The 27,208-nt window shown below is 36.4% G+C and overlaps 1 protein-coding gene across 4 annotated transcripts in view; it reads left to right on the top strand.

The window, feature by feature from the left end:
• The window catches only part of DIAPH2 (diaphanous related formin 2), a 947,972-nt gene that overhangs the window by 29,471 nt on the left and 891,293 nt on the right, over positions 1-27,208 (top strand). For all 4 annotated transcript variants that reach the window (XM_051827761.3, XM_089323876.1, XM_089323878.1 and 1 more), the window contains exons 2-3: positions 22,808-22,840; positions 25,275-25,451. In XM_051827761.3, coding sequence (XP_051683721.1) covers positions 22,808-22,840; positions 25,275-25,451 — 210 coding nt within the window. The remainder of the gene's footprint in view (positions 1-22,807; positions 22,841-25,274; positions 25,452-27,208) is intronic.

Genomic DNA, 27,208 nt, shown 5'->3' with positions numbered 1-27,208 from the left:
GCCTTTTAAATAAATAAAAAATTAATAAATAAATAAGTCATTAAAAATGAGGTAACTGAAAACCTAGGAAGAATGAACAATCTAGAAGGGTAGATAGTGGAGAATGCCTTAAGAATGTAGTTTGTGTAAAGAAAACTGCTCTGAACTCTTATGAGCTTATGTTAAATGGCCTTATCTCTACATCAAACAGTTGATTAATGTATGAGTATATTTCAGTGTTGAAGTTACAAAATGTTAAAGATAATTTTTATTTTTAATGATTCTTCACTTGAGCCAGCAGTTAAAAAATATGTCCAATTACTGGACATTACCATGTCTATATAATACTTTACAATTAAAGCTCAATGTCTGTGCTGTGAAATGAATTTCTATTTAGAACTTACCTTCTTAACCATTTCTAAGTGTACCTTTGAATCAAAGTTTATTGAATGATATTGGTAATTAAATAGATTTTATGCTAATTTTTAGTACTTACCAACCACTTTATCACAACACCCTTTTTATGATACATTTAGGTGTTTATAAATGTGAAAATTTCATTTTGTGGAAATGACAAAATAGGGAATGATTTCAGTATGTAGCACCAATTCTTGTAAATAGTTTTGCAAATACTTACCCAGGAAAGCACTTTCTGGAGCACTTGTGGTTCCTTTTAGGTAATCTTGAGGTAGTCTAAGTATTTGTACCTTGACATTCCTTAGTTTGCCTTTTTTTATTTTGTAAAGTTTAAGGTTTAAAAAAAATGTTTGTTTATTTGAAAGAATGATAGAGAGAGGGAGAGATGGTTCACTCCCCAAATGGCCACAACAGTCAGAGTTGGTCCATGCCAAAGCCAGAAGCCTGGAAGTCCATCCAGGTCTCCCACCTGGGAGGCAGGGGCCCAAGTACTTGGACCAGGCCATTCACTGCTGTTTTCGAAGGCATATTAGCAGAGAGCTAGATGAATTAGAGCTGGATGAATTGAGCAACTGGGACTTGAATTAGCTGATGTCATAATTGGGTGTTCAACAGTCTGTGCCACAATGTTGGTCATTCTTTGTTCCTTTAAAGATTTATTTATTTGAAAGAAAGAATGACACAGAGAGAAGGAGAGACAGAGATCCTCTATCTGCTGATTTATTCTCCAAATATCTAGAACAGCCAGGACCCAGGTACTCTCCCCTGGTCTTTCAAGTGAGTAGCAGAGATTCAAGCACTTGAACCATTATCTGCTGCTTCCCAGGTGCATCAGCAGGGAGCTGGCTTGGTAGCAGAATATCTGGTAGCAGAATATCCATATAGCTTTCCTATATGGAATGGTATAGGATGCAGGTATCCCAGGCAGATGCTTAACCTGATTTGTCATAAAGTCTACCCTTTCTCTCTCTCTCTCTCTTTTTTTTCTTTTAAGTAGGGAAGGTTGCTAAATATCATTTACAAAAGAAGTCTGGTAAGGGGATTCTGGAATCATACCCATGTCACAATAACTTTTCAAATGCAAATGAACTATCATTCTGTGAGACTGCCTAGCCATATTCTGATCTGGCTTCACCTTCAGAATAGGATAGATGAATATATTTGCTAGATTGACTTGGGCCATCTTCCACTGCCCTCCTGGGCCACAGCAGAGAGCTGGACTGGAAGAGGAACAATCGGGACTAGAACCCAGCACCCATACAGGATGCCGGCGCTGCAGGCAGAGGACTAACCAAGTGAACCATGGCGCTGGCCCCCATTCTTCATTTTCTTATGTCATTTTTGGAAAAAGATCTTTATTTTTATCAAAGTATTTTATATGTATAATTAAATTTAAATGTACATAAGATCTTATAAATATAAATAAAAATATATTAAATGATTTAGCTTAACCATTGACCTTTTATTTTTTAAAACTTTTCATTTATTTGAGAGACAGATAGCTCCCATTTCCTGTTTCACTCCCCAAATGCCTATAACTGCCTGGGCAGGGCCAGGTCTGTCATGTGGGTGGCAGGGATTCAATTACAGGGTCTGCATTGGCAGGAAGGTGGAATCAGAAACTGAAGCAGGGATTGAATACAGGCACTTGGATATGGCACTTGGGTGTTTTTTAAACACTAGCCCAAGTGCCACTCCACCCCTTAGGAATTTTTTTAAATTTTTATTTATTTTACTGAATATGTGGTGAAAGTCAGAGTTACACAGAGAGAGGAGAGGCAGAGAGAGAGAGAGAGAGAGAGGTCTTCTTCCATCTGATGGTTCACTCCCCAGTTGGCCGCAATGGCCCGAGCTGCGCCGATCCGAAGCCAGGATCCAGGAGCTTTCTCCTGGTCTCCCACGCAGGTGCAGGGGCCCAAGGACTTGGGCCATCTTCTACTGCTTTCCCAGGCCACAGCAGAGAACTGGATCGGAAGTGGAGCAGCCGGGTCTCAAACTGGCGCCCATATGGGATGCCAGCGCTTCAAGCCAAGGCGTTAACCCGCTGCGCCACAGCACCAGCCCTGCCTTAGGTATTTTTAACCATCATTTATATACTAGTAAAATGGTTACAGTTTATATGTAGAATATCACATATATCATATCACAGTTTTCATGGCAGATTGCTGCTTTTCTCTCCTATCTGCCACATTCTCTCTCACAGTTATAAACTTGAATTGATTGCTTTTGATGGACAATAAAGAAAATTCCATTTTCTCCTAATACTTTGTGAGAATTTGTAGAATGAATTTGAAGGCCTAACAATAGGCAATCTTTGACGACATAGTTGAACCCTCCAGAACACCCATCCCCTTGGATAACGGGTAAAATTAGCAACTAGTTTGAATAATAGTATTAGAATTTGTATATGTGGTAAATAAGTTGGTGATACAAAATGATTTCATACCTATGTATTACCATGCTAGCTGGATGTTTGGTCAAATGGGTGAAATATCAGAGATAGCATGTGAAGTAGAAAATGTGTATTATTTTTAAAAAGTTCTTTTTAGTTTTTTCATGTTCTGAAATAACATTTAGCCCTGCTACTGCACTATTTTTCAAGATTAGTTTTTAGATGCAGCAGTCTATTCAAATGTCATAATGTTTGCTCACATTTTCTCTTCTCACACATAATTAAGGTGGACTTTCTATAGAAAACAAGTCTGCAGTAAAACAAAATGAAAAACCTAGGATTTTTAAATGGGTAATATCCTTTATAAACTAAAGTGATTAACCAGCTAGATATTGAATTCTTGTAATACTGAACCCTCCTAAATAAGCAGATGTATTACAAAGAGGTTATAGAAAGGGAGAGTTGGTTCTAATCTTTATTCTTATGTGGCTGTCGCCACATCATTTCACTACTTAGTACTACTGTTTCATGTTGAAGTCTGTCATCTTCTCTGTAACCATTTCATATTGTTCTTTCTATTATGTTGCATTTTTTTTTTTAACAGGCAGAGTGGACAGTGAGAGAGACAGAGAGAAAGGTCTTCCTTTGCCGTTGGTTCACCCTCCAATGGCCGCCGCGGCCGGCGCGCTGCGGCCGGCGCACCGCGGCCGGCGCACCGCGCTGATCTGATGGCAGGAGCCAGGAGCCAGGTGCTTTTCCTGGTCTCCTATCTCCAAGGTGCATGGTAGCTAGAAGCTGAAATCAATGGATTTGGGGCTAGAACTCAGGCACTCCAATATAAGGTTACGAGTTCCAAATGGCATTTTATTTGCTATGTCAAATGCCCACTCCAAATAGTGTGTTTTCAAGTGAATGGATTCCTGATGGCTATTGATCTACCAGGAGCAATATTAGGTTATTATTTTTGAAAAGTGTGGTGCTATCAAACAAAAGATATTTCTTGACTTTTCTTAAGTGTAATTATTGGTTAAATAGTGAATTGGAAAGTTCTGTGTCTGTAAACATCTCTACAATAAAACTTTACTTACATTCTTATAGGATAAATATATATTGCATGGGAAAATATGTAATTTAAATCTTAGTGAAGACTTGCATGCAGTTTCTTTATACTTGATCTTAACCAAAAGGCTGAGAAGTGACTGCAGTTTATTTGTAATAATTGTATAATTACTCTTTAACCAGAAGAAAAAAATACCTTGGTAGCAAGATATTCAGATCATTCATTTTTCTGCAACACAAAGGCTCGCAATTGACAGTGAACTTCAGAACAAAGATTTTGACTTAGGGAGAACTATTAATGGAGTCCAATCTCATTGAAAGTCATACTCTAGGGACACTTACTGTAATACTTCTTTCGTTATGGCTGAGTTATATATGCTTTCAGATGTCAATATTGATTAGGCAGTGAAAATTTATTCTCTGTCATCATAGGAGTTAAGCAGTCATAGTTAAGAGGAAATGTGGCACATTTGAGATGTAATGTGATACTTTGCCTCATCTTTATTTCTATTTTAAGCTTCAATGACCTACACTAGGGTATTTTGCAAGAAATTTTACAGGTAATTAAGAAAAAATCTCTTCATTTTTGATTATTGATGAGAAAGGATTAGGGTTGGAGGGAGTGACTGCTACCTAATGTGTATTTAAACATAACTGAAGGTAGAAATATTATCATAGAAATTGTTTCATAAACATAATAACATGAGAATAGAATGCTTCCATTACAGTATTTGTTTTTTGGCTTAACCTTTTTTTTTTTTTTTTTGTCTTACATTGCCCCCAAAACAAAAGGCACTACCTAAACCCTTTTGTCTACTCTGAGTATTTCTTCTCTAAACTGAATCACCCATACAACTTTTTTAGTCATCTGGTTAGGTGAAAACCCATAAGAATATTTCAGATAGTACAAGGGAAAATGGAATTAAATGATGTTTATTTTGATGCAAACAATTTTGAAATCCATGTACATGAAAGGGTCTTAAGAAAGTTCATGGAAAATGCACATGATAGAAAAATTGTGCATGGATTTCAAAATGTTATTGCCCCCAAATAAAGTTATCTTTTAATTCAATTTTCTATGAACCTTTTGAAGCATCCTCATATTTTGCTGTAGTGTTAAAAAAATTGCAGATTACAAATGATAGACAGGCTCTAAAATAAGCCCACAAAATTTTACACAAAATGTTCTCTTTGATACAGTCACTAGATACTAGTCACAGTTCTTTGATAAGGAATTTGTTTCTATTTTGATCTGATGTGGCCACTATTTTTCCAAATGCTTTTTGGAATATTTGGGAGCTATAGGCAGAACTAGTTTTATGTTTTGAAATTATTTGAGAGGCAAAGAGAAACAGACATTAGAGCGAGCTCTTATCTGTTGGTTCACTCTACAAATGCTCACAATGGCCAACAAGGAACTAAGCTGGGAGCTGCAACTCAATGCAGGACTCCCATGTGGGTGGTGGGAACCCAATTAACTTGAGTTACCACCACTGTCTCCCAGGGTCTCCTTTAGTAGGAGGCTGAAATCAGGAGGTAGAGCCAGGTACTCTGATGTGGGACATGGGAATCCCAATCAACCTCTTAACTGCTAGGCCAAACAGCTGCCCCAGAACTAGTTTTCTGAGAGAAATGAAAAAGCCAGTTTCATGGTCAAAATTTTTTTTTTTGAATCTAGCATTTATTTGAGTGCCTGCAATAGTAATCAGGTTTTATTATTTTTTGAAAGGGAACAAGTAGAGCTGCCACTGTGGCGCAGTGGGTTAAGCTGTGACGTTCAGTGCCGGCATACCATATGGGCACCAGTTCATGCCCCAGCTGATCCACTTCTGATCCAGCTCCTTGTTAATTTGCCTGGGAAAGTGGTGAAAGATGGCCCAAGTTCTCTGGTTCCTGCACCCATGTGGGAGACCTGGAAGAAGCTTCTGGCTTCAGATGGCCCAGCCCTGGCCTTTGTGGCCATTTGGGAGTGAACCAGTGAATGGAAGATCTCTGTCTCTTCTTTCTTTCTGTAACTCTACCTTTCAAAAAATAAATAGAAGTAAAAAAAGGGAATAAATGATTTGAATATGTGCATTCTGATGTATTAAAATACATTCATTTTTTTCCTTTTTATTTTTAAATTTTTGATTAATTTTTAAGATTCAATAAAGTTTATAGCTAAAATTCTAAGAATATAAAAATATTCCCTCTATCCCCCTCTCTTTTTAGTTTTTGAGATAACATATTTTAAATTTATATTATAATAAAAAGACAGTGTTTCACCAAATAAGTTTAATAAGTAAGAAGCAAAAAGATATTTTAGTTTCACATCTTGTAAACGCAGAAAAATTGGTTACTGGTATGTGGTTTTCAATTGTCTCTTTAAATAGCTTAAATTAAGTATAATTGACATAATAAACTGCACATTTTTAGCATGTACAGCTTTCTAAAAATTTTGCATGTGTACAAAACCATTCCATAATGAAGACATGAACATATCTTTCACCCTCCAAAGTGTTTTGTATGCCTTTTGTTAACTAGTCCCACTCTTCTCTTTCCTACCCCCAAACCAAGAATCATTCTGCATTATCATCATTTTTCTGGAAGAGTTTCTGTAGAATTGATATTTAATATAATTCACCAGTGAAACCAAGGTGTGGATCGTCTTTTTGTTTTTTCTTTGTTTTATGCATATTTTCAAAGAACCAACTTTTGGTTTTATTGATTTTTCTATAATATATTGATATTTTATTATTTCAATTTTAACTTTTATTACATTGGTTGTTCTGCTTACTTTGGGTTTCATTTGCCCTTCTTTTTCTATTTGTGTAAGATGGCAGCTAAAGGTCATTGATTTGAGAACTCACTTATTTTATAATATAAGCATTCATTGTTATAAATTCCCCTTTAGTGGTACTTTTGTGGCATATACCGAATTTTGATATATTTATTTTATTTTCATTTACTTCAAAAACCTTTTAATTTCTTTTTTGATTTGTTATTTGATCTATTGTTTATTTAGAAGTATATCACTTACTTTCCAAGTATTTGGGACTTTTCAGAAATCTTTTGGTTTTGATTTCTAATAAAATTCTCTTGTCAGAGAATATACTTTGTATGACTTCAGTACTTTTAGAGAATTTGTGGTAAATGTACCATATGCTTTTAGAAAAATATGTATTGGGGTGCCGGTGCTGTGGCATAGCTGGTGAAGCCGCTGCCTGCAGTGCTGGCATCCCATATGGGTGCTGGTTTGAGTCCCAGCTGCTCTACTTCTGATCGAGCTCTCTACTGTGGCCTGGGAAAGCAGTAGAAGATGGCCCAAGTCCTTGGGCCCCTGCACCTGCGTGGGATATCAGGAAGAATCTCCTGGCTCCTGGCTCCTGGCTTCCGATCGGTGCAGCTCCGACCGTTGCAGCCAATTGGAGAGTGAACCAGCAGATGGAGGACCTCTTTCTCTCTCTTTGCCTCTCCTTCTCTCTGTGTAACTCTTGAGTTTCAAATAAATAAATAAATCTTAAAGAAAGAAAAATATCTATTGTTGTTGCCTTGAGTATTGTTCAAGTCCTTCATATTCCTGCTGATTTTCTGTCTTTCTGTTGAGAGGGGACAGTAATGTCTCTGACTATAATTGTGGATTGGTCTATTTTGCCTTGCAGTTTTATTGGTTTCTGCTTCGTGTATTTTGAAGCTCTCTTAGGACAGGCATAAGTATTTAGAATTGTTATATCCTCTTGATTAACTGATCCCTTTATCATTATGAAATGACCCTTTTTATCCCTAGTAATAATTTTTGCTGTGAAATCCACTTTGCCTAGTATTAATATGTCCAACCTAATCTTCTTTTGACTGGTGTCAGCATAGTTTTTCTTCTGTCTTTTTATATAATGTATCTTTTCTGCTTCCAGTTACTTTTAACATTTTCTCTTTATCGCTGGTTTTCTGTAATTTGATTAAGATATGCTTTGGCCTAATTTTCTTTATATTTCTTATGCTGGGGTTCATTGGAATTTTTAGATAAGTGTGTTTATAGTTTTTTTTTTCATAAAATCAAACCTGTAAAAATTTTGGCCATTATTTTGTACTCCATTCTCCTTTGGGATTTCAATTATACATGTGTTTGGTTATTTAAAAACTTGCCCCATATCACTGACACTCTTCATTTTTTATTTGTTTGTTTCTTTTTTCCTCTGTGTTTCATGTTGGAAGGTTTCTATAGCATTATGTCTTCAAGCACACTTCTTTTTTTCCTCCTGCAATGCATAATTTGCTATTAATCATAACTAGTGAATTTTTCTACTTAAACATTGTGATTTTCACCTCTAAGAGTTCAGGTTGGTCTTATTTATATCTTCCTTTCCTCTACTTAATTTTTTCAACATGTGGAATAAAGTTAAAATAACTTTTAATGTCTTTATCTGCTAATTTTAACATCTGATTTGATTTTTCCTTCATTATAGGTCATTTTTTTTTGCATGCCTTCTCATCTTTGATCAAATATCAGATTTCTTGAATTTTACCTAGTTGGTTGCTGGATTTTTTTTGTATTCCCATAATTATTTTAGAGCTTTGTTCTGGGATGCAATTATTTGGAAACAAATTGATCCTTTTGGGTCTTGCTTTTAAGATTTATTTGGCAAGGCCAGCACAAGGTTTAATCTAGGGTTAATTATTCCCCACTACTAAGTAGAGAGGCTTCTGAGAGCTCTACCCAATTCTTCATTAATTACGAGGTTTCTTCATTAATTATGAGGTTTTATTTCTGCTTTTGTGTGAGTGCCAGGTAATAGTATTGTGGACTAAGTTGGGCCTAATTCCTATTCCAGGATCTTGTCTCTTACTGAGAGAAGCATTCTAAGTACAGGCATAAACATGACATGCAACATGATAAAGTTTATTTACAACCTGAGGAAAACATCCACGCATATGTGGGCATTGTTCAGGTAGAATGGCCCAGGAAAGGAAAAGAGATAGATTTTCATACCCTGCTCTCTTTGCGTCCATGTGGAGAGAGAGCACGCGTCCCGTTACCCAGCTTCTTATGAACCTGGAAAGGGAAATGTTTACCTGGTGCCACTTCCAGGTCCCAGGTAAGGGGAAGTGCATCCTGGGGAAGTGGTTATCTATCTGATTGACAGGTGAGTTGATAAGATTATATGGAGGCAGGGGAGGTGTGGCTTCCAGCTCCTGACCTTACTCTTGCTACCTGAATTATCCCGTATCAATAGTGTTCTTTATTAGCCTCTTGGATGATTCTTTCCCTATCTTTAGTTAGTTTCCTTGCATACACATGCCAATCAGTACTCTGTTAAATACTCAGAGTGGACTTTACTGCACATCTCCTGAGGTCTTTGCTATGTTGCTCTCTCCTTTCTGCCTGTCTCCTCGACTGTAGCAGCCTGTTCTGGAATGCTCAACCCAATGCATAGTGTCCACAGAACTCTGCCTGGGTGCCTTCTCTCTGAGACATGACCTATAAAGTCTCTCAAGACAGTATGGTTAGGCAATTGTAGGGCTCAGATTATTTGTTTATCATGTTTCAAATATCACTGACCTTCATTGTCTACTGTCTAGTTTTTAAAAGTCATTGTTGGAATATTTTTTAAAGATTTATTTATTTATTTGAAAGAATTACAGAGAGGCAGAGGAGGGAGAGGGGGAGGTGTGAGGGAGGGGGAGGGAGAGGTCTTCCATCTGCTGATTAACTCCCCAAATGGCTGCAACAGCTGGAGCTGGGCCTATCTGAAGCAGGAGCCAGGAGCTTCTTGGTCTTCCACACAGGGGCAGGGGCCCAAGGACTTACTTTCCCAAGTGTATTAGCAGAAAGCTGGATCAGAAGTGGAGCAGCCAGGTCATGAACCGGCACCCATATGGGATGTTGGCAATGCAGGTGGCAATTTTACCCGCTACTCCACAGTGCCGGCCCTTTGAATTATTTAAGTCTGGATTTTTGTTTTATCAGATGGTAAATTAGAAGGGGAAGATCTAGATATAGTGAAAGCAATTGGGATTCTTTTTTACTTCTCCCTTCCTTCATCCCCTGGAACACCTAGTCTTGGTTGAATGTGATCCAAACTTTTTGAACTTTCTTGATTAGGCTCCAGGTAAAATCTCTTGGATTTAAATCAAAATTGCCTACTCAGCAATTATATTAATCTCAATCTGGCAGTCTCCTTTTATTTTGCTCAATAGTAATTTGGTAATTCTTTTCTTGACTGTACTTGGTTCATTCATAAAAACTACATATATATAGCTTCTTTCAATTTCCAAATGTTCTCCTCCCAACTGTTCTCTCTCTGATTATGTGATAAATCTATTCCTTTTCTGTTCTTTATTACAATGCCCTTTTCAATTTTAGTCAAAATTGCACACTTCTGGCTTCACATATCAAAGTACTTAACTCAAGAATAGATCATATTCTAGTGGAAATATAGCATAGAAATAGAAATTTACTGCTAACGAGAACCTTACAGTTTATTACTTAAACTGGTAGACACTGTGATTATATTTTTCAGTCTCTCTCCAGTAAGCAGCCATCTAGATTTGGCCTTATCACACAATTAAGATATTTTCATTTAAGATAATTTATTTTTATTCTTGATTATTGTAAAAATTCAGATAAAATTGTCTTATAATTCTTTATATTTTTAAAGATTATTTATTTGAAAGAGTTACACAGAGAAGGAGAGGCAGAGAGAGAGGTCTTCCATCAGTTGGTTCGCTTCCCAGATGACCTCAACGGCTGGAGCTGAGCTGATCTGAAGCCAGGAGCCAGGAGCTTCTTCCAGGTCTCCCAAATGAGAGCAGGGGCCCAAGGACTTGGGCCAGCTTCTGCTGCTTTCGCAGGCCATAGCAGAGAGCTGGATTGGAAGTAGAGCAGCCAGGACGTGAACCGGTGCCCATATGGGATGATGGCACTGCAGGCGGTGGCTTTACCCACTATGCCACAGCGCCGTCCTCTTAGAATTCTTTAAATACACAGGATAGTTTTGGGATTATTTTATTATTATAGCTTTGTATATTCTTTAAATTAGAATATTCTCATTGGCCATGCTGAGAGGGAGAAGGAAAGGCAGAAGAAAATCCAAGTAACTATTCAGTAAGAACAATCTTTTTTAAATAAGATTTTATTTATTTATTTATTTAAGAAATAGAGCTGTAGACAGACATGGAGAGACAGAGAGAAAGGTCTTCCATCCACTGGTTATTCCCCAAATGGCTGCAACGGCTGGAGTTGGGCCTATCTGAAGCCAGAAGCTTCTTCCAAGTCTCCCACGTGGGTGCAGGGGCCCAAGGACTTGGACCATCTTCCACTGCCTTCCCTGGCCATAGGCAGAGAGCTGAATTGGGAAAGGAGCAGCCGGGAATCAAACCCGTGCCCATATGTGGTGCCGGTGCTGCAGGCAGAGGCTTAGCCTACTATGCCACAGTGCTGCCCTCTAAGAACAAATTTTACATTTGTGCTGGCTGGTCACATCAGCAAGGATTTTGGCAGAAAACTTCTCATCAATTTGACAGATTTTGCTTGTGATAAATGTACTTCCAGAGGGTTTACAATAAAGTACTCTGTTATAGATGGGTAGTTCTGAAGTAATCCTTTCTGATTTGTTTTCAGTTCTAGATTTTCCCCCTCTTGAAGCTGTGTCCTATGATGGCATAAATAAAACATAGGGATATAGAGCCTAGAAAACTCTCTAGTAGTATATTATATACAAGACCTCATGTTATACTAATTTTACTCCCTCCTGGTACAATTTCGTAAGAATCTTTGTGCGTCTATTTTCTGAAGCCCATTGCAGGAGAAAAGCAAGTTTTCAAAATGTAATGTTTTTTCATTAATAATAAATTCTTTCCAAATCCCTTTTAAGGTTTCTGAAAATTAAAACAATTTCTGTATACCATATAATCATGTTTCTTAAGCTTTCAAGCTTTTTTTTACTTGTTATAATGTTTAATTATTTTTAAAAATTCTTCCTGTGTAAGTCCAAATAAGCTGTTTTTGTTTACCACTGGGAGAGGGTATCCTTTCATTTTGGAAACAATTTTTATAAGGTTTCGCCTTTGTATACATGTGTTTCAGGAGCACAATAGTTGCTGTACAAACCAACTTTTAGACAGGATCCATTCCTGAGTTGGGAATTATTTGCAAGTTAAGAATATCAGTTAAAATTACTTTTAGTGAAATTAACTTAAATCGTTGGTTGGCTTTTATGTATTTTTCCTATGAAAAGTATCATATAATAATACCTTATTCAAAACTCAGGTGTAATTTTCAGTTTTAGGCAATTTATACTCTTGAATTTTTAAAGCAGTGAATCATTTTGTTTTGTCAGATTAATTTTGCAGCTACATCACAAAAATAAATGATGTGGTTATTTATAAAAGCTACTTGGAGTAGATCTGTGGCAAGTCATTGTGAGGTGAAGTATCTCTAGAGTGATAATCAAAGCCACTTAGAGGTTATTTGTGTGTTGTAAAGATAGTAATCACAACAGCAGATATTTAAATCACTCTATTTAATACAAACAACAATCATATGTCTGGGTACATTGCTTCAATAACAAGTGTAATTTTAAAGAAAATTACATATACAAACTGCCTTCTCTATTCTTATTGCTATCATCCTAGGATAAGCTCTTATCTCAGAATTGGATCACTCTGTCTCCTCACCTTCTCCCCCTCCCCACCTTGCCCCAGTTCAATCAGTCATCACACAGGTATAAGGGCTTAGGGTGTTCCAGAAACAATGCAAAAACCTGAGGACACAGTGGGGACAAGAAAGACCTAGTTTTTTTAAAGATTTATTTATTTATTTGAAAGTCAGAGTTACACAGAGAGAGGAGAGGCAGAGAGAGAGAAGTCTTCCATCTGATGGTTCAGTCCCCAGATAGCTGCAATGGACGGAACTGTGCCGATCCGAAACCAGGAGCCAGAAGCTTCTTCCAGGTCTCCCATGTGGGTACAGGGTCCCAAGGACTTGGGCCATCTTCTACTGCTTTCCCAGGCCATAGCAGAGAGCTGGATCGGAAGAGGAGCAGCCGGGACTAGAACCGGCACCCATATGGGATGCCGGCGCTTCAGGCTAGGGCATTAACCCGCTGCGCCACAGTGCTGGTCCCCTCTTTTTTTTTTTTTTAAGATTTATTTATTTGAAAGACCTAGTTTTTACTATACTGAATTTACAGTACAAAGATACTAAAGGAAGTTCATGGGAAAATGAAATTAAATGATTATTTTTGTGCCAGAAAAATTTGAAATCCATGCATAGTTTTTATAATGTGCATTTTGTATGAACCTTTGAGGACTTATAGCAGAACAGGAAAGGTGATATTGATAGGAAATTGTAATTTGATACTTGGAGTGTGTTACAAGAAGGGATGTTTAGGAACCACAGGAAACTAACAGGACCAAGTGTATAACCTTAGGTGAGAGCAGAAAGGATGAGTAGAAGATGGCCAGGTGAAGAAGAAAAGGGGGGCAGGGTGAGGTGAGCCCACTAAGCAGAGCAGAGAGCATAATTGGAAAGGCCAAGGGTGTAAAACAGCTCAAGCTCTAACAAATATTGTGATATTGATGAAGACTCTTGCATGCAGACATCAGAATATAGGTGGAGGTTATAGTACAGCATGTATTCTAGTTACACCTTAATGCTGCTCTCAACTCTGCAGCTTCTTATTTTTTTGACTTTAGGCAAATGACTTAATGACTATAAATCTTGGTTTCCTAATGCACACAATAAGACAGTAAATTCGTGAATAGTGGATTATTGTGAGGATTTAGATGAGACAGTGCATGTAAAGCTCTTAGCATGGTGCTTGGCACGTAATAAATTCTCAGGAAATGGTACCTATTATTTAAGTAGAAGCCCAAACTTGCTAATTTCTGAAAGCCTTCTTTTAAAGTCTTTGATTCCTTCTCTTATCTTTCCTGAATATTTCAAGTCCACAACCTTTCTCTGAAATTCTAAAATCTGAAAGAAGACTTTTATAATTTGGCCACAAACCTCAACCTACTTGAGACTGCAGGTAGTATATTTATACCGTTTCATGGAACATTCAGGTTTCACTGCTAACCTTGAATAGATTTGAGTGTGTGTGCTACCCTAGGCTTTGTTGGGTATTTTTCATAATATATGGCATAGGTATGTGTACCATATTCCTTTTTGAAACATGAAACATCCCGAATTCCAAAAACATACCTGGCTTCAAGAGTTTCAGATCAGATTGTAAACCTGTGCCACCTGAAATCAGCTTTATTCAAAATACCACTTTCCTCATGTCTCTTCCTGAATCAGGAAATAAATAGACCCCCAGTGGTTGTCAACTTGAGTCTAGACTATTCCTTGTCGTTTTCAGGACTGCCCCTTGTCTGACCCTATCAAACATATTCAAAATTCAGTGCCATTTTTCTTGAACTGTTTATTTCATAAGTTTACTATCCTCAACTTCCCTGAAGTAAAATGTTACCACTGTTCTTTTTATCTGACTTCTCTTTCTTCCCCTCTTTCTGGCTATTCAAATCCTATCCAACAATTAAGGTACCATTCTGTATATTTTCTCAATGAAGCTATATTTATGTATATCTTCTCTGACTCCTTATTGTACTTAGATGAATTCATTCAAATATTTGAGCAGGTATTATGTGCCGGCTATTATTCTAAGTGTCAGATTCAAAACTGGATGTGACAGATAGGGTCTCTGCTATGTGAAATATGTTTTCTTTTTTTTAAAAAAAAGATTTATTTATTTATTTGAAAGAATTACAGAGAGGGAGAGGCAAAGGCAAAGAGAGAGAGAAGTCTTCCATCCACTGGTTTACTCTCCAGGTGGCTGCAGCTGCCAGGGTTGTGTCAGGCTGAAGCCAGTAGTCAGGAGCTTCATCCAGGTCTCCCACGTGGGTGCAGGGGTCCAGAGACTTGGACCATCTTCCACTGCTTTCCCAGGTGCATTAGCAGAGAGCTGGATTGGAATTGGAGCTGCTGGGACTTGAATCTGCTCCCATATGGGATGTCAGCGCTGCAGGCATCAGCTGTCACCCACAACGCCACAGCACTGGCCATGAGAACATGTTTTCTAACTAGAACACAAACAAGTAAATAATGTGATAGTGCTCAGAGAGGAGCAGAAGCTACATATCTCAAAACGTTGTAGTTTAGCATTTAATTGTGTATTCTGTTTTTCTGTGGTGAGTTTTCACTCCCTGGTTAGGTTGTAAGTTCCTTAAGGAAAGAATTGTGTCTTTTTTTTTTTTTATTTGACAGGTAGAGTTATAGACAGTGAGAGAGAGAGAGAAAGGTCTTCCTTCCTTTGGTTCACTCCCCTAATGGCCTCTAGGGCTGTGCCGATCCGAAGCCTGGAGCCAGGTGCTTCTTCCTGGTCTCCCATGCGGGTGCAGGGGCTGAAGCACTTGGGCCATCCTCCACTGCCTTCCTGGGCCACAGCAGAGAGCTGAACTGGAAGAGGAGTAGCCGAGACTAGAACCCGGTGCCCATGTGGGATGCCGGCGCCGAAGGTGGAGGATTAACCAAGTGAGCTATGGTGCCGGCCGAAAGAATTGTATCTTAAATTTCTATGTACCATAAAAGGTTAGCCATAGGATGTGTTCTTGATTAATCTTTGCTTCAGATATTTTCTTTTTTTTAAAAAAAAACAGAGAATGTAAAAAATTTATTTATTAAATATTATGCTCTGCTTGGGTAGTTCATTGATTTAGGGGTATCTGTTATGTATAAAGTACTGTACTGGGCTTTGAAACATTTGTATTTGTATAAAACTAGCTTTCCTTTTCATTTCTATTGCTTTTTATTCATAGACTAGAAAGAAAGAACTTCCATGTCCCATTTATTCAGCCATGTTGAATTGTTTAATTTGAAGCAAACATTATTTCTATACCTGCAGAAGAAGCTTCTATTACAAAGCTAATGAATTCCTGTCAGTGTTTTTGCTTAAGTCACATACTAAGTGACTTCCTAAAGTTCATTAGCTCGAACTTTTTTTAAAGACCTAAGCATAAAACATTCATTTCCTGAACCATTGGCCATTAGTGGTGAAGCTGATGATGCTTGTCACAGAGAGGAGACTGCTAGAGCCCCATATCATAATCACCACTCTTGTCAGTTTAAGATTGAAGTGTATAGCAAGACAGTTTGTTGAAGATAGAGCATATCTTGTTATGACAAATTTATACAACGAATCCAGTGAAGAAACAGTCTTCTGCTTCATGAATAAAAGCTAAGCACTGTACTTTGATATCATATTTGATCTCTTGTGCATAAACATTTTGTTTTTTTTTATAAACTGAAAGAGCATAGTGAGAAGAAAATCCCCAAAGGGACTTCTTCTTGTCATAAAAATGGTGAAAAAAATTCAATTTGTAATAGCAGAGAATCCTGGAGGGTTAAAATTTAAGACTTGATTTGACAGCACTTCTGAGATGGTGTGCTTATGGTTACAAGAATACAAAAGTATTGCTCTACTAAAATGATGAAATGGATAGTTTGAGATGTTAACAATAGCAAAGGAAGGTGTAGAATTGGATCTTAATGTTTGCAGTTTCATCTTCACAACTACTAGACTTGCGAGCTTCAAGGGTTGGGTTATGTATCTTTAAATCTCTTGTGCCTAGTACACTGCCTTTCTATCTAGTATCTATTCATAAGTGTTACTGGTGATAGAGGATTGCAGTGAGTAAGATGATGCATAGGTGTTTGTAAATTACCCTGGCTGTTAGAAAGCAGATGAAAAAATGTTTTGGAGTATTTTAAATATAGGCAGTAAATAGTTCAATGGTTTTGTTTTCCTTTTGTCATCTTAGAGTTAAACCCCTGTACATTGAGCTCAGGTCTAAAAGTCAGATTATTGATAGCTTGCTTGGTGAAGTACACACAATGGAGAGGAGAGGTATTTAGCTAACACAAAATATCTTTATAATGAGGAATTTGAGGACCTGAACAGAATGTTAAGCTTGGTTACCACGTGGATGAATGGGCTTGAATTGTCTTTAATAGTCCTAGTGATTTGCAAAGTTCAGGGTGTGTATAGGATCTTAGGTGTTTAAATTTTAACTGAAAAGTGATCCCTGTTAAATATAAGAGTGGGAATAAGAGAGGGAGGAGATGTACAATTTGGGACATGCTCAATCGGACTTGCCCCAAATCGTGGAGTTAGAAAAGTGCCAGGGGATTCCAATACAATCCCATCAAGGTGGCATGTACCAATGCCATCTCACTAGTCCAAGTGATAGATTTCAGTTCATAATTGATCACACTGATAGGTCTAAGAGTCAAAGGGATCACACAAACAAGACTAGTGTCTGCTAATACTAACTGATAGAATCAAAAAGGGAGAGAACGATCCATCATGGGAAGCAGGATACACAGCAGACTCATAGAATGGCAGATGTCCTAAACAGCACTCTGGTCTCAGAATCAGCCCTTAAGGCATTCAGATATGGCTGAAGAGCCCATGAGAGTATTTTAGGCATGGAAAGCCAAGACACTCTGGGGAAAAAAAAAAAAAAGACGACCTAAATGGAAGATCTCTGCGAGTGAGATCTCAGTGGAAAGAACGGGGACATCAAAAAAGGAGGTACCTTTCTCTGAAGGGAGGAGGAAACTTCCACTTTGACGATGACCCTGTTGGAATAAGATCAAAGTCAGTGAACTCAAAAGGCTTCCATAGCCTTGGCAACTCATGACTAGAGCCTAGAGAGATTACTGACGCCATAAACAAGAGTGTCAAATTGTTAAGTCAACAACAGGAGTCACTGCGTACTTACTCCTCATGTGGGGTCTGTCCTTAATGTGTTGTCCAATGTGAATTAATGCTATAACTAGTACTGAAACAGTATTTTATACTTTGTGTTTCTGTGTGGGTGCAAACTGATGAAATCTTTACTTAATATATACTAAATTGATCTTCTGTATATAAAGATAATTGAAAATGAATCTTGATGTGAATGGAAGGGGAGACGGAGCGGGAGATGGGAGGGGTGCAAGTGGGAAGGAAGTTATGGGGGGGAAACCATTGTAATCCATAAACTGTACTTTGGAAATTTATATTTACTAAATAAAAGTTTAAAAAAATGAAAAAAAAAAAAAGGATCTGGAAAGTCAGAAGCAGGCCTTTGAATAGTCACTGCTTCTTTCTGTGACTGCTGCTGATCTGAGCAGATACTGGGCAGGAATGTCCTCCAGAGTAATCAAACCTTAGATCAGTATTGATGTTGGAACCTTCCTCAAGGACCTTCCTCAAGGGGCTTTTCAACTTGGATAGTGTACAGAGGTTATAATAGGGTACTTCTAAATCAGAGCTCTCAGAATCTTTTTATTGTGATTGTTCTTTCATTCCTCTGATCTTCAACTAGACTGTAACTTCCATAAAGGAAGAAAGCATGCCTTTATTTACTATTGTATTCCTGCTGTGCAGCACTGACCAGGTGCATAGTAGATGCTCAGATATTTCTTCAATTGAATTGAACATGCTTTTCTGTACCTTATGGAAACTGCCCTTCTTGGAGAGCAAGAAATTTAAAGCTGCGTAAATAATTTACCTTTCATTTTGTTGTATTGGCTAGTTTACTAATTTTGTTTAAAAGAGGAAAACACCAAATAGTGTAACTAAGTTTTTGCATTAGTGATGAGACTTTTGAATTATATGCAATTTAGTTGCCCAATTTCTGTGGTACTGGAATAATTGCATGTTTATAAAACATTATATTACTTTATAACATTAGCCATAAGAGAGTTGAATCTTTACATCTTGCTCTTTTTGTTAATTTCTGCCTGATTGAGAAAATTAAAACTTAATTTTCTTGCAATAATGAACTCATATTGCAGAGTTTCAGCATTAGAGTTTATAAGTACATCAGGCATTTTTCTTATTTTTAAGAGCTTGAGACTCTAGTGATACTTTTATACTTAATATTCATATAATACTATACTAAATTATGTTTAATATAGCTTATTTATCAATGAAGTTTAATAAACTCTGATTGCTTGACTAATGCGTAATCTTATTGCTTTTCCAGAGTAGATTTTAGTGAAAATATATGGTCAGTATACATAAGTATGTATGTATGATTAATATGCTCTTATTATAATGACCACTATCACTAGATTTGCAAAATAAAAACTTGCTAAAATATTAGTGAGTGCTTTTAATTCAAGAGTGCGACTATAATAAACTTTTTTAAAAAATATTTATTTATTTATTTGGAAGACAGAGTTACAGAGAGGCAGAGGGAGAGAGAGGGAGGTCTTCCATCTGCTGGTTCACTCCCCAAATGATTGCGGTGGGTGGAGCTGGGTCAATCTGAAGCCAGGAGCCAGGAATAGCTTCTTGGTCTCCCATGTGGGTGAAGGGGTCCGAGCTCTTAGGCCATCTTCTGCTGCTTTTCCAGGGCATATCAGGGAGCTGGATCCAAAGTGGAGCAGCTGGGTCTTGAACCAGTGCCCATATGGGATGCTTGCACTGCAGGTGGCTGCTTTACCCACTACACCACAGTGCCGGCCCTCTAATAAACTTTCTTTGAGTCATTTTTAAAAGTTTTTTAACTCCATGGTAACCCTGTAACATATACCTAAGAGTTGAATCCATAATGTTTACTTGTGTATGATGTGAAAGAGATGCATACAACTATATAAATTATTTTCAGATATGGGTGTAATTATAAATGAAAATATGTTTTAATAAAACCATATTACAATGTGTTTTAAAGGTTAGTTCACATAAAAATTACCATGATTTGGGGTCAGCGCTGTGGTGCAGTGGGTTAATGCCCTGGCCTGAAGCGCCAGCATCCCATATGGGCACCAGTTTGAGAACTGGCTGCTCCACTTCCACTCCAGCTCTCTGCTGTGGCCTGGGAAAGCAGTGGAGGATGGCCCGAGTTCTTAGGTCCTTGCACCCACGTGGGAGACCCGGAGGAAGCTCCTGGCTCCTGGCTCCTGGCTTTGGATTGGCGCAGCTCCAGCTGTTGCAGCCAATTGGGGAGTGAACCATTGGATGAAAGACGTCTCTCTCTCTCTCTCTCTTCTCTCTTTATCTCTCTCTCTTTCTCTGCCTCTCCTCTCTGTGTAACTCATTTATTAAAAAAATTACCATGATTTAATTTTGTAAAAAAACAGCTCTTTACCATTTTCTGAACTTTTTACTTTTTGGTGTTATTTTTGTTGTTATGCCTGAGTTCCTTAACAGTGTTCTCTTTTTGGCTAAATATATAAAGATAATTGAGGGACAGGAATAATTTATGTTCTGTCACAGATCATTAATTATAACTTATACAGTGATTTCAATATATTTTAATATATGGTGGCCAAAATCACTTCTTCTGAAACTCTCTGCTCAGTGATTTTCCATTTTAATAGTCCACATTTGGCTGGTTTGTTTCTTTGAATACTCATGGAATTCTAAATCATATTGTTCTATTTATGAAAAGTGTTCCTTATGAAAGCAGATTTTTACTGTAGATTAATAGGGCCTTGTAGGCCATGGTAATGACTTTGAGTTGGCATTGGAAAGGAAAGTAGCCATTGGAGAGTTCTGAACTGATGGTGATGTGATTTTGGTGTTCATGATATCACTGTGTTTACTGTGTTCAGAATGTACCGTAGGAGAGGAAAGGTGGAAGCAGGGAGACTGGAGGCAGGTTATGTGGGGTTACTTCAGAAATTTAGATAAGAGCTGATGGTGGTTTGAACCAGAGATACTTGCAGACTGCAGAAAGATCACTATGGCACCAAACAGCTGCTAGGCTTTTGAGAATCAAGGAGAGGAAAGAGACCAAGGTAATGAGGAAATCTCAGATCTAGACAAATGGAATGCAGGTGGTACTATTAACGTAAATGTTATCCTCTTAATTGTAAAATGAGAAGCTTTGACCATATTATTTCAAATTCCATCCAATTCTAATAATCTCTGATTTGGTAGTTCAATATGAACCAAAAGTATGTTAATTCCAAAAAAGACAGTAGCGGGAGGTAGAGAAGAAGCAGCAATTTATTTTCCATAATACCAGTTGGAAATATTACTAGCAATTTTTTCTTATGTCTGTCCCCATGATTGAACTATCAATATGGATTGAACTGAGATAACATGTCTGAAGTGTTTCTGACGTTGTGTATAATTTAGAGCAGTTGACTAAAGCAAATAATATTTTCCTTTAATTTACATACTCGCTTTGGAGACACAGATATGTTTATAATCTTGAGTTTATAATCCCAAAGGATGAGAAGGAAAGGAAACAGGAATTGCTTGAAGAATTGTATAATCTGTCTCAAAAAACCAAGTGGGTGGGCACACACTCATATGGTAGCAGAGTTAGTTGAGTCACTTTTGATAGTTTGCCATTTCTTGCTCTGATTTTACATTACAGGAAATCATGAAGCTTGTCATTGTGTATAACAGTTTTCTCTAACACACTGAAAAAATTAAAGAGAAAGTACTTAGTAAATAGAGTCCTAGGGTGAATTCATCTTTCCTAAAATGGTTTTAATTTTGATATAAATAATCTCCCTTGTTCTTTTTCCTAGGCAGTAAAGATTGATTGGGGTTTGTGTCAGCAGGATGTTATGAAGACATAGTACAAAGATTAGAAGTTTAGACCCCTGAGGGAATTAATGGATTAAAAGTAAAAAAAAGATCTAATCATACAATAGTAAATTTGCCACACCTGATCCAGGAGAGGGTGCTTTTTAACAGCATTGGATTGAGGGTATTTGAAAACAGTTTCTTGAGTTCCTGAGATTAAGCAATTCTTACTTATTTAAAACTCATAATGGAATCCTCCTTCAGTGAGAAGACTGTTTTTCATAGTAAAAAGATGTTAGCATGGATGACCAAGTTGCTACATATTATTCAGCTTCTACTGTTAGAACTAAATATATAAGATGTGGCAGAAGGATTAAACTCAATTCCCAACATACAATTTAAAAATATCTGTTTCTTTCCTAATCACATCGCTTAAATGGCACCTCAGTGTATGGTCACATGCCACAAAATGACGTATTGATCATCAGTGGACTGCACATACAAGAATGGTCCCATAGGAATATATTGTGTAGTGACTTAACCATGTTAGTTTGTTAAGTATACTCTGCAATGTTCACACAACAGCAGAGTTGCTTAACAACTGTTTCTTAGAACATATACTCTTTGCTAAAAGATGCATGACTGTGTAACATAAGAACTGCTCTTCATGTCAATCACAAGTTACTGTAAGGTTTTATAGTATTTTCTGAATCATGAAAAATGGCTAAATTGTTAAATATTACTTTAGTATTGTTGTACTCTAATTCTTTGAATAGTGGTACTGCTATATGTTATGTAGTAGTTTATAAACCACTGTATTTTATTAAGCAGAATGCTATTTCCAGTAATTCTCAGTATTAGAAGTGGAAAACCACACAAAAAAAGTGTCAGGAGTGTTTGAGAAATAGCATATATTAACAGAATCATTAAATTCAACTTTATTTATAATATTTATAAAGAGATCTTTTAAATATCCATCAGATTCTAACACTGATTTTATAAACCAAACTGATTTATATTTCATTACTGTTTAATGTGACATTTTTCCTATCATACATGTTGTTTTTAAAGATATCTTGAAAGCATGATTATTCACTATAGAACTTTGAAAAAGTTTTCAAGGACTTATGATTTTGATGTATCTTTTCTTGTATTTGAAAACTGTGGTATTTATGTCTGATCCAAATCTGTTTTTTTGGGACCTTGGGAGCCATATTTTTTAAAAAATAGACACCCTCCACCAAACTTTCATTTTTAATTTTTGAAAAGTTGTGTTTCTTTTCTTTTGTAAACAATGCAATGTATATATGTTTGAATTTTCTTTTCTTATTATTTGCAGATGATAAATTAAAAAAATGAAAATCATTCAATTATTTTCTTGTTTGAACTATGGAATTCTCTTATCTGATTGGTATTTCTTCTTTTTGTTTATTTCCTTTGATTTTAATAGAACATTCAAATAAAAACTTTGGCAGATGATGTGGTAAGGTGGTATTAGCAGCATGTTATTAGTTATGCATGTTGCCTTTTTATTAAAATTGGTGGACATTAAAGCATCAACATATGTAAGATATAAAATGTCTAGATATTTATAATGTATAGTACAATGAAATGATTCATTACAGTGACTTCTTTTTGAATGTTAGCAAAACAATTGTGTAAAATTCCAACAAATTTCTTTTATTATTCTAATATATACTTAAATCACATGCTCTTTACAATCCGTAAGTAAATCTAGATTCTGGTAAATATGAATTTTTTCTTTATTGACGGCCAATAAATTAACTGTGAATATATTAAGCATTAATATTGAAGGAAATTAATTTGAAATAGAAAGGAAATTAAGTTCATTATGTAGTCAGTTATTTTCTATCAAATCTAAAAACTTTAAATATTTTCAAGCCGAGTCTATCATGGTAATAATTGCCAAAAATTTTGGACTCAAAATTTAAATGTGCTGTTTTATAGCTAAACTTCTAAATGGTATCTTAAGGAGTGTTAATTATTTTCTGTGTGAAATTACCTGTCTACAAATAATGTAAAATAGTGTTTAATGCGCTAATGAGATGAAAGCATGTTATTTAACTTCATTTTCCTTCCAAGACATATTGAAATCAGAGATGCAAATGAAGGACATAGTGGTAGATCAATATGTATTTTTCTCAGTAGAAAAGCTATTAGCTATTACTGTGAAAGTAAATATTAAGTGATATGAATGGAGAGAAAGAGATATGTTGATTTAATGGCCAGTTGCATGTGTAAATGCTTTCATGTCCACCATATTTTTTAATGAAATTTGACTGTATACTCAGCTTATTTGGGATTACTTAATTTTTTCTTGGGTTTGAAAGCAGAGTACATATCTAAACCAACTTAATTTCTTTTAAAATATTAAAAGAAAAATTGAAAATATACTTCAAAATCATTTGAATGAATGAATCTTAAGTTAATGTATAGACTGAGATAAGAGCCAGAGGCTTTTGAATTTAGGTGAGTTACTTTTTCTGTTAAATGAAGGAGTTGGTCTGGGTGATTTTTCAAGTTTCTTACCAGCTCCAAAGTATTATGATTTATATAATCTCTTTGTAAACAATCATGTACTCAAATCGTTTTTGTAATCCTAAATAAGCTTCTTAAGACTGCTAATATTTCTTTCAAAGTGTACCTTTTAGTTGAAAGGAAAGTATTCTTTGAATCAATAAAATAAAAGATATATTCCCTCTGTGGAAGTCAATGAAATTTTACATAAGCTGTGGTTAATAACATCTTTGGTGTTTTTGTATGGTTGAAGTAATTTCTAACGATTCCGGTAATGTGACAGTGAAGATGCCCTGTCCTCATATCTAACATGTCTGCTTGTTTAATGTGAGACAATGCCATGCATGTGCTTCCTAACAGAAACCAGAATAAAACTGAGTTGCATTCAGTTTTATGTACATTACTAATTTTGGACTTCTCCTGTCTTGTGGTCTAAAATAGAAAGTCCTGTTTACATGCACCTGAATTCCTTAACTCACTGTATGTGAAATAGCAAGCTAATTAGTAGAGATTGTACATGGAATCAATGGTTCAAAGTCAATATTCATAAAATAGCAAGTTGTTCATAATAGTATTTGTAGGACTAAGGTATTTATATTTATATTACATTTCAAGTACATGCAAAAGTTTTTTTTTAATTTATTTTTTTGCTTCCTTAGTGGCCTTACTTTTTAGGGAAGAAAAAGCTGGGGAAAAATAATTATAGTAAAAACAGTAACAGTACTATAATGCTAATTATAGTAAAAACAATAACCACAGTAAGCTATTAATTTTTTAAATCTGACAATAAACCTGTGCTGTAATATCAGTTTCCCTGTTTTAAAAATAAAAAGATAGTTATAGGCCAAGTAACTTATTTAGAGTTACTTAGCTAGTAAATGGCAAAGCCTGGATTCAAACCAGGCTGTCTGGCTTGCACTGACAAATTTTCCACATATATTTGTCACACTTTTTGCCAGTTTGAGGAACAGAAAAATTATCATAATTTTCTCTTAGAATTGGATATCAGTAGTTCTTTTTATTTTCTTTACTCTTTTTTTTTTTTTTTTCATGATTCTTAAGTTCCACCAAAGACACATTCTTCCAGAAACAACCGTGGAACTTTGATCCTAGATTTTTTTTCACCTACTTTGTAAAACGGAAATGACAAGAGATTAAATTTTACTTTTGAGGCATGATTTTCACTACCAGATTCTGAGGCTGAAGAGTTGCTTTATGGTCTCAACACAGTACAATCTCTAACTGGAGCTTGCTGCTTAAAGTAACATTTTGTCGAAAGATAATAATGATGTATAATAAGTGTCATTTTGATATTTCAGTTCTTCACGTTCATGGTTTTGATCTTTTTCTTAGGACTTCTTATTTTTTTCTGTTTGCAGCGTGACCGAATTACAAGTTTTAGAAAATCTACTGTCAAAAAAGAAAAACCTCTTATTCAACATCCTATTGATTCTCAAGTTGCGATGAGTGAATTTCCAGCAGCTCAGCCATTGTATGATGAAAGATCTTTAAATTTGTCAGAAAAGGAAGTACTGGATCTCTTTGAAAAAATGATGGTAAGTTTGATTCTCTAATTTTGTTGCGATTTTTAAAGGTGTATGCCTGGAATAGCACCATGTTTTAAGTAGGTCTGTTTGGACTGTATGCATGTCATTTAAAGGAGAAGCCAGAAACTTGATATATAGGATTTTTTAAAAAAAGATTTATTTGAAAGGCAGAATTAGAGAAAGAGTGGGAGAAAGCATGTGAACATGTATGCATGATAACTTCCATCACTGGTTCACTCCCCAAATAACTGGACCAGGCCCAAGCCAGAGCCAGGAGCTTCATCCAGCTTCTCCTGCATGTGTGGCTGAGGCTCAAGCACTTGGATCATATTCCTCTGCTTTCCTCGGCCTTTAGCAGGGAGATGGATCGGAAGTGGGGCAGCCAGGACATAAACTGGCACCCAGCATTGCAGGTGGCAGCTTTACCCACTATGCTACAAGTTTAAAAGTTCTTAATTGTGTGCCTGTGCTACCATGAGCTCCTAAAAGTAGGGAGCAGTTTTACTTAGTAGTCTCTGGCACACTGAATCAATTTTTCAATTAACTGATTTGTGTGCCTGTTTCTGTAAAGCAAAATTGGCACAAGTCCACTGTACTGAAAACAGCACTAAGTTTCTTGTTGAGTATGTGAAATACAGCCTGAAGTGCAGAGGGTGAGAAACAATTAGAGGGAACAGAGCAATTATTTCACCCAAGTTTGCTCTATTAGTAATAGTTATACATTTTCTAGCATATTTTTTATGCTTTATAGTTTGTGGTCCAAATTATTTCTTATGTTAGATAATGAATAGAATATTTTGAGTACTCAGCAGTTTAAGGTAGAAGAGAGAAATGAGGCATCTGGTACATGACATGTGCATTAGTTAGCTTGATCAGAGAAGATCTGGAGCTTCTGGTTCATAATTCATTTATTTAAAACTCTATCCCACTTAGCACTGTAATTTTTTGTGGATGTCTGTTTATATGCAGTTAAGGTCCACAGAAGCTTCTTTTTAAAAATTTTAAAAATGTTAATTTATAATTAATTTTTAACAGACTCAATGTGATTTCTAGGTATAATTCTAAGAACATAATGATATTCCCTTCCTCCTTTTCTCCCTCTCTCTACCTCTCACCCTCCTTCCTTAAGGTCTGTTTAACCATGCCAGAAAGGTTAAAGGTCAGTTAGGTCACCAGTATTCCATATTGATGTACCTGATTCAAGTCCCAGCTCTTTTGCTTCTGATCCAGCTTCCTGCCTACGTGCTTCCTGGGAGATAGCAAATGATTACTCAAGTACTTGGGTCTCTACCACTCACATGGGAGACTTGAAAGGGGTTCGCAGCTCTTAGCTTTGGCCTGGCCCAGTCTTACCTGTTGTGGGCATCTGGGAAGTGAATCAGTGGATGAAAGATCTCTGTCTCTCTCCCTGCCTTTCAAATAAAATGAAAATGAATAAAAAGTAGTAAAAAGGTGCAGAACCAGTGAAATCTAGATCCTTCTACTCTGCGCTGTATGGAACATCTTATCAACACTCCTTAGGACCACAGTTTCTCTCCTGTGACTAGAGGAATCAGTGGACTCTAATTAATATTTGTTGCATATTTTTTAATGAATACAAATTCCTGTTATCTCTTTGGTTTTTTGTGACTATTCATTTTATCTAGCTACCACTGAAGTTTGACTTTCCCCTAAAACAAGCCCTGAGATTTTCATCCCTTTCAACTCTTGCTCCTAGTCCTATGACACACCTTTTATTCCTGATGTTCCTCCCATGCCATCATCAT

Source organism: Oryctolagus cuniculus, chromosome X (genome assembly GCF_051225735.1).
Source record: "Oryctolagus cuniculus isolate XC-2025 breed Fujian yellow rabbit chromosome X, ASM5122573v1, whole genome shotgun sequence".
NCBI classification, from domain to species: domain Eukaryota; kingdom Metazoa; phylum Chordata; class Mammalia; order Lagomorpha; family Leporidae; genus Oryctolagus; species Oryctolagus cuniculus.
Note: the sequence above shows the minus strand (reverse complement) of the source record. Positions and strands in the feature narration are given on the sequence as shown.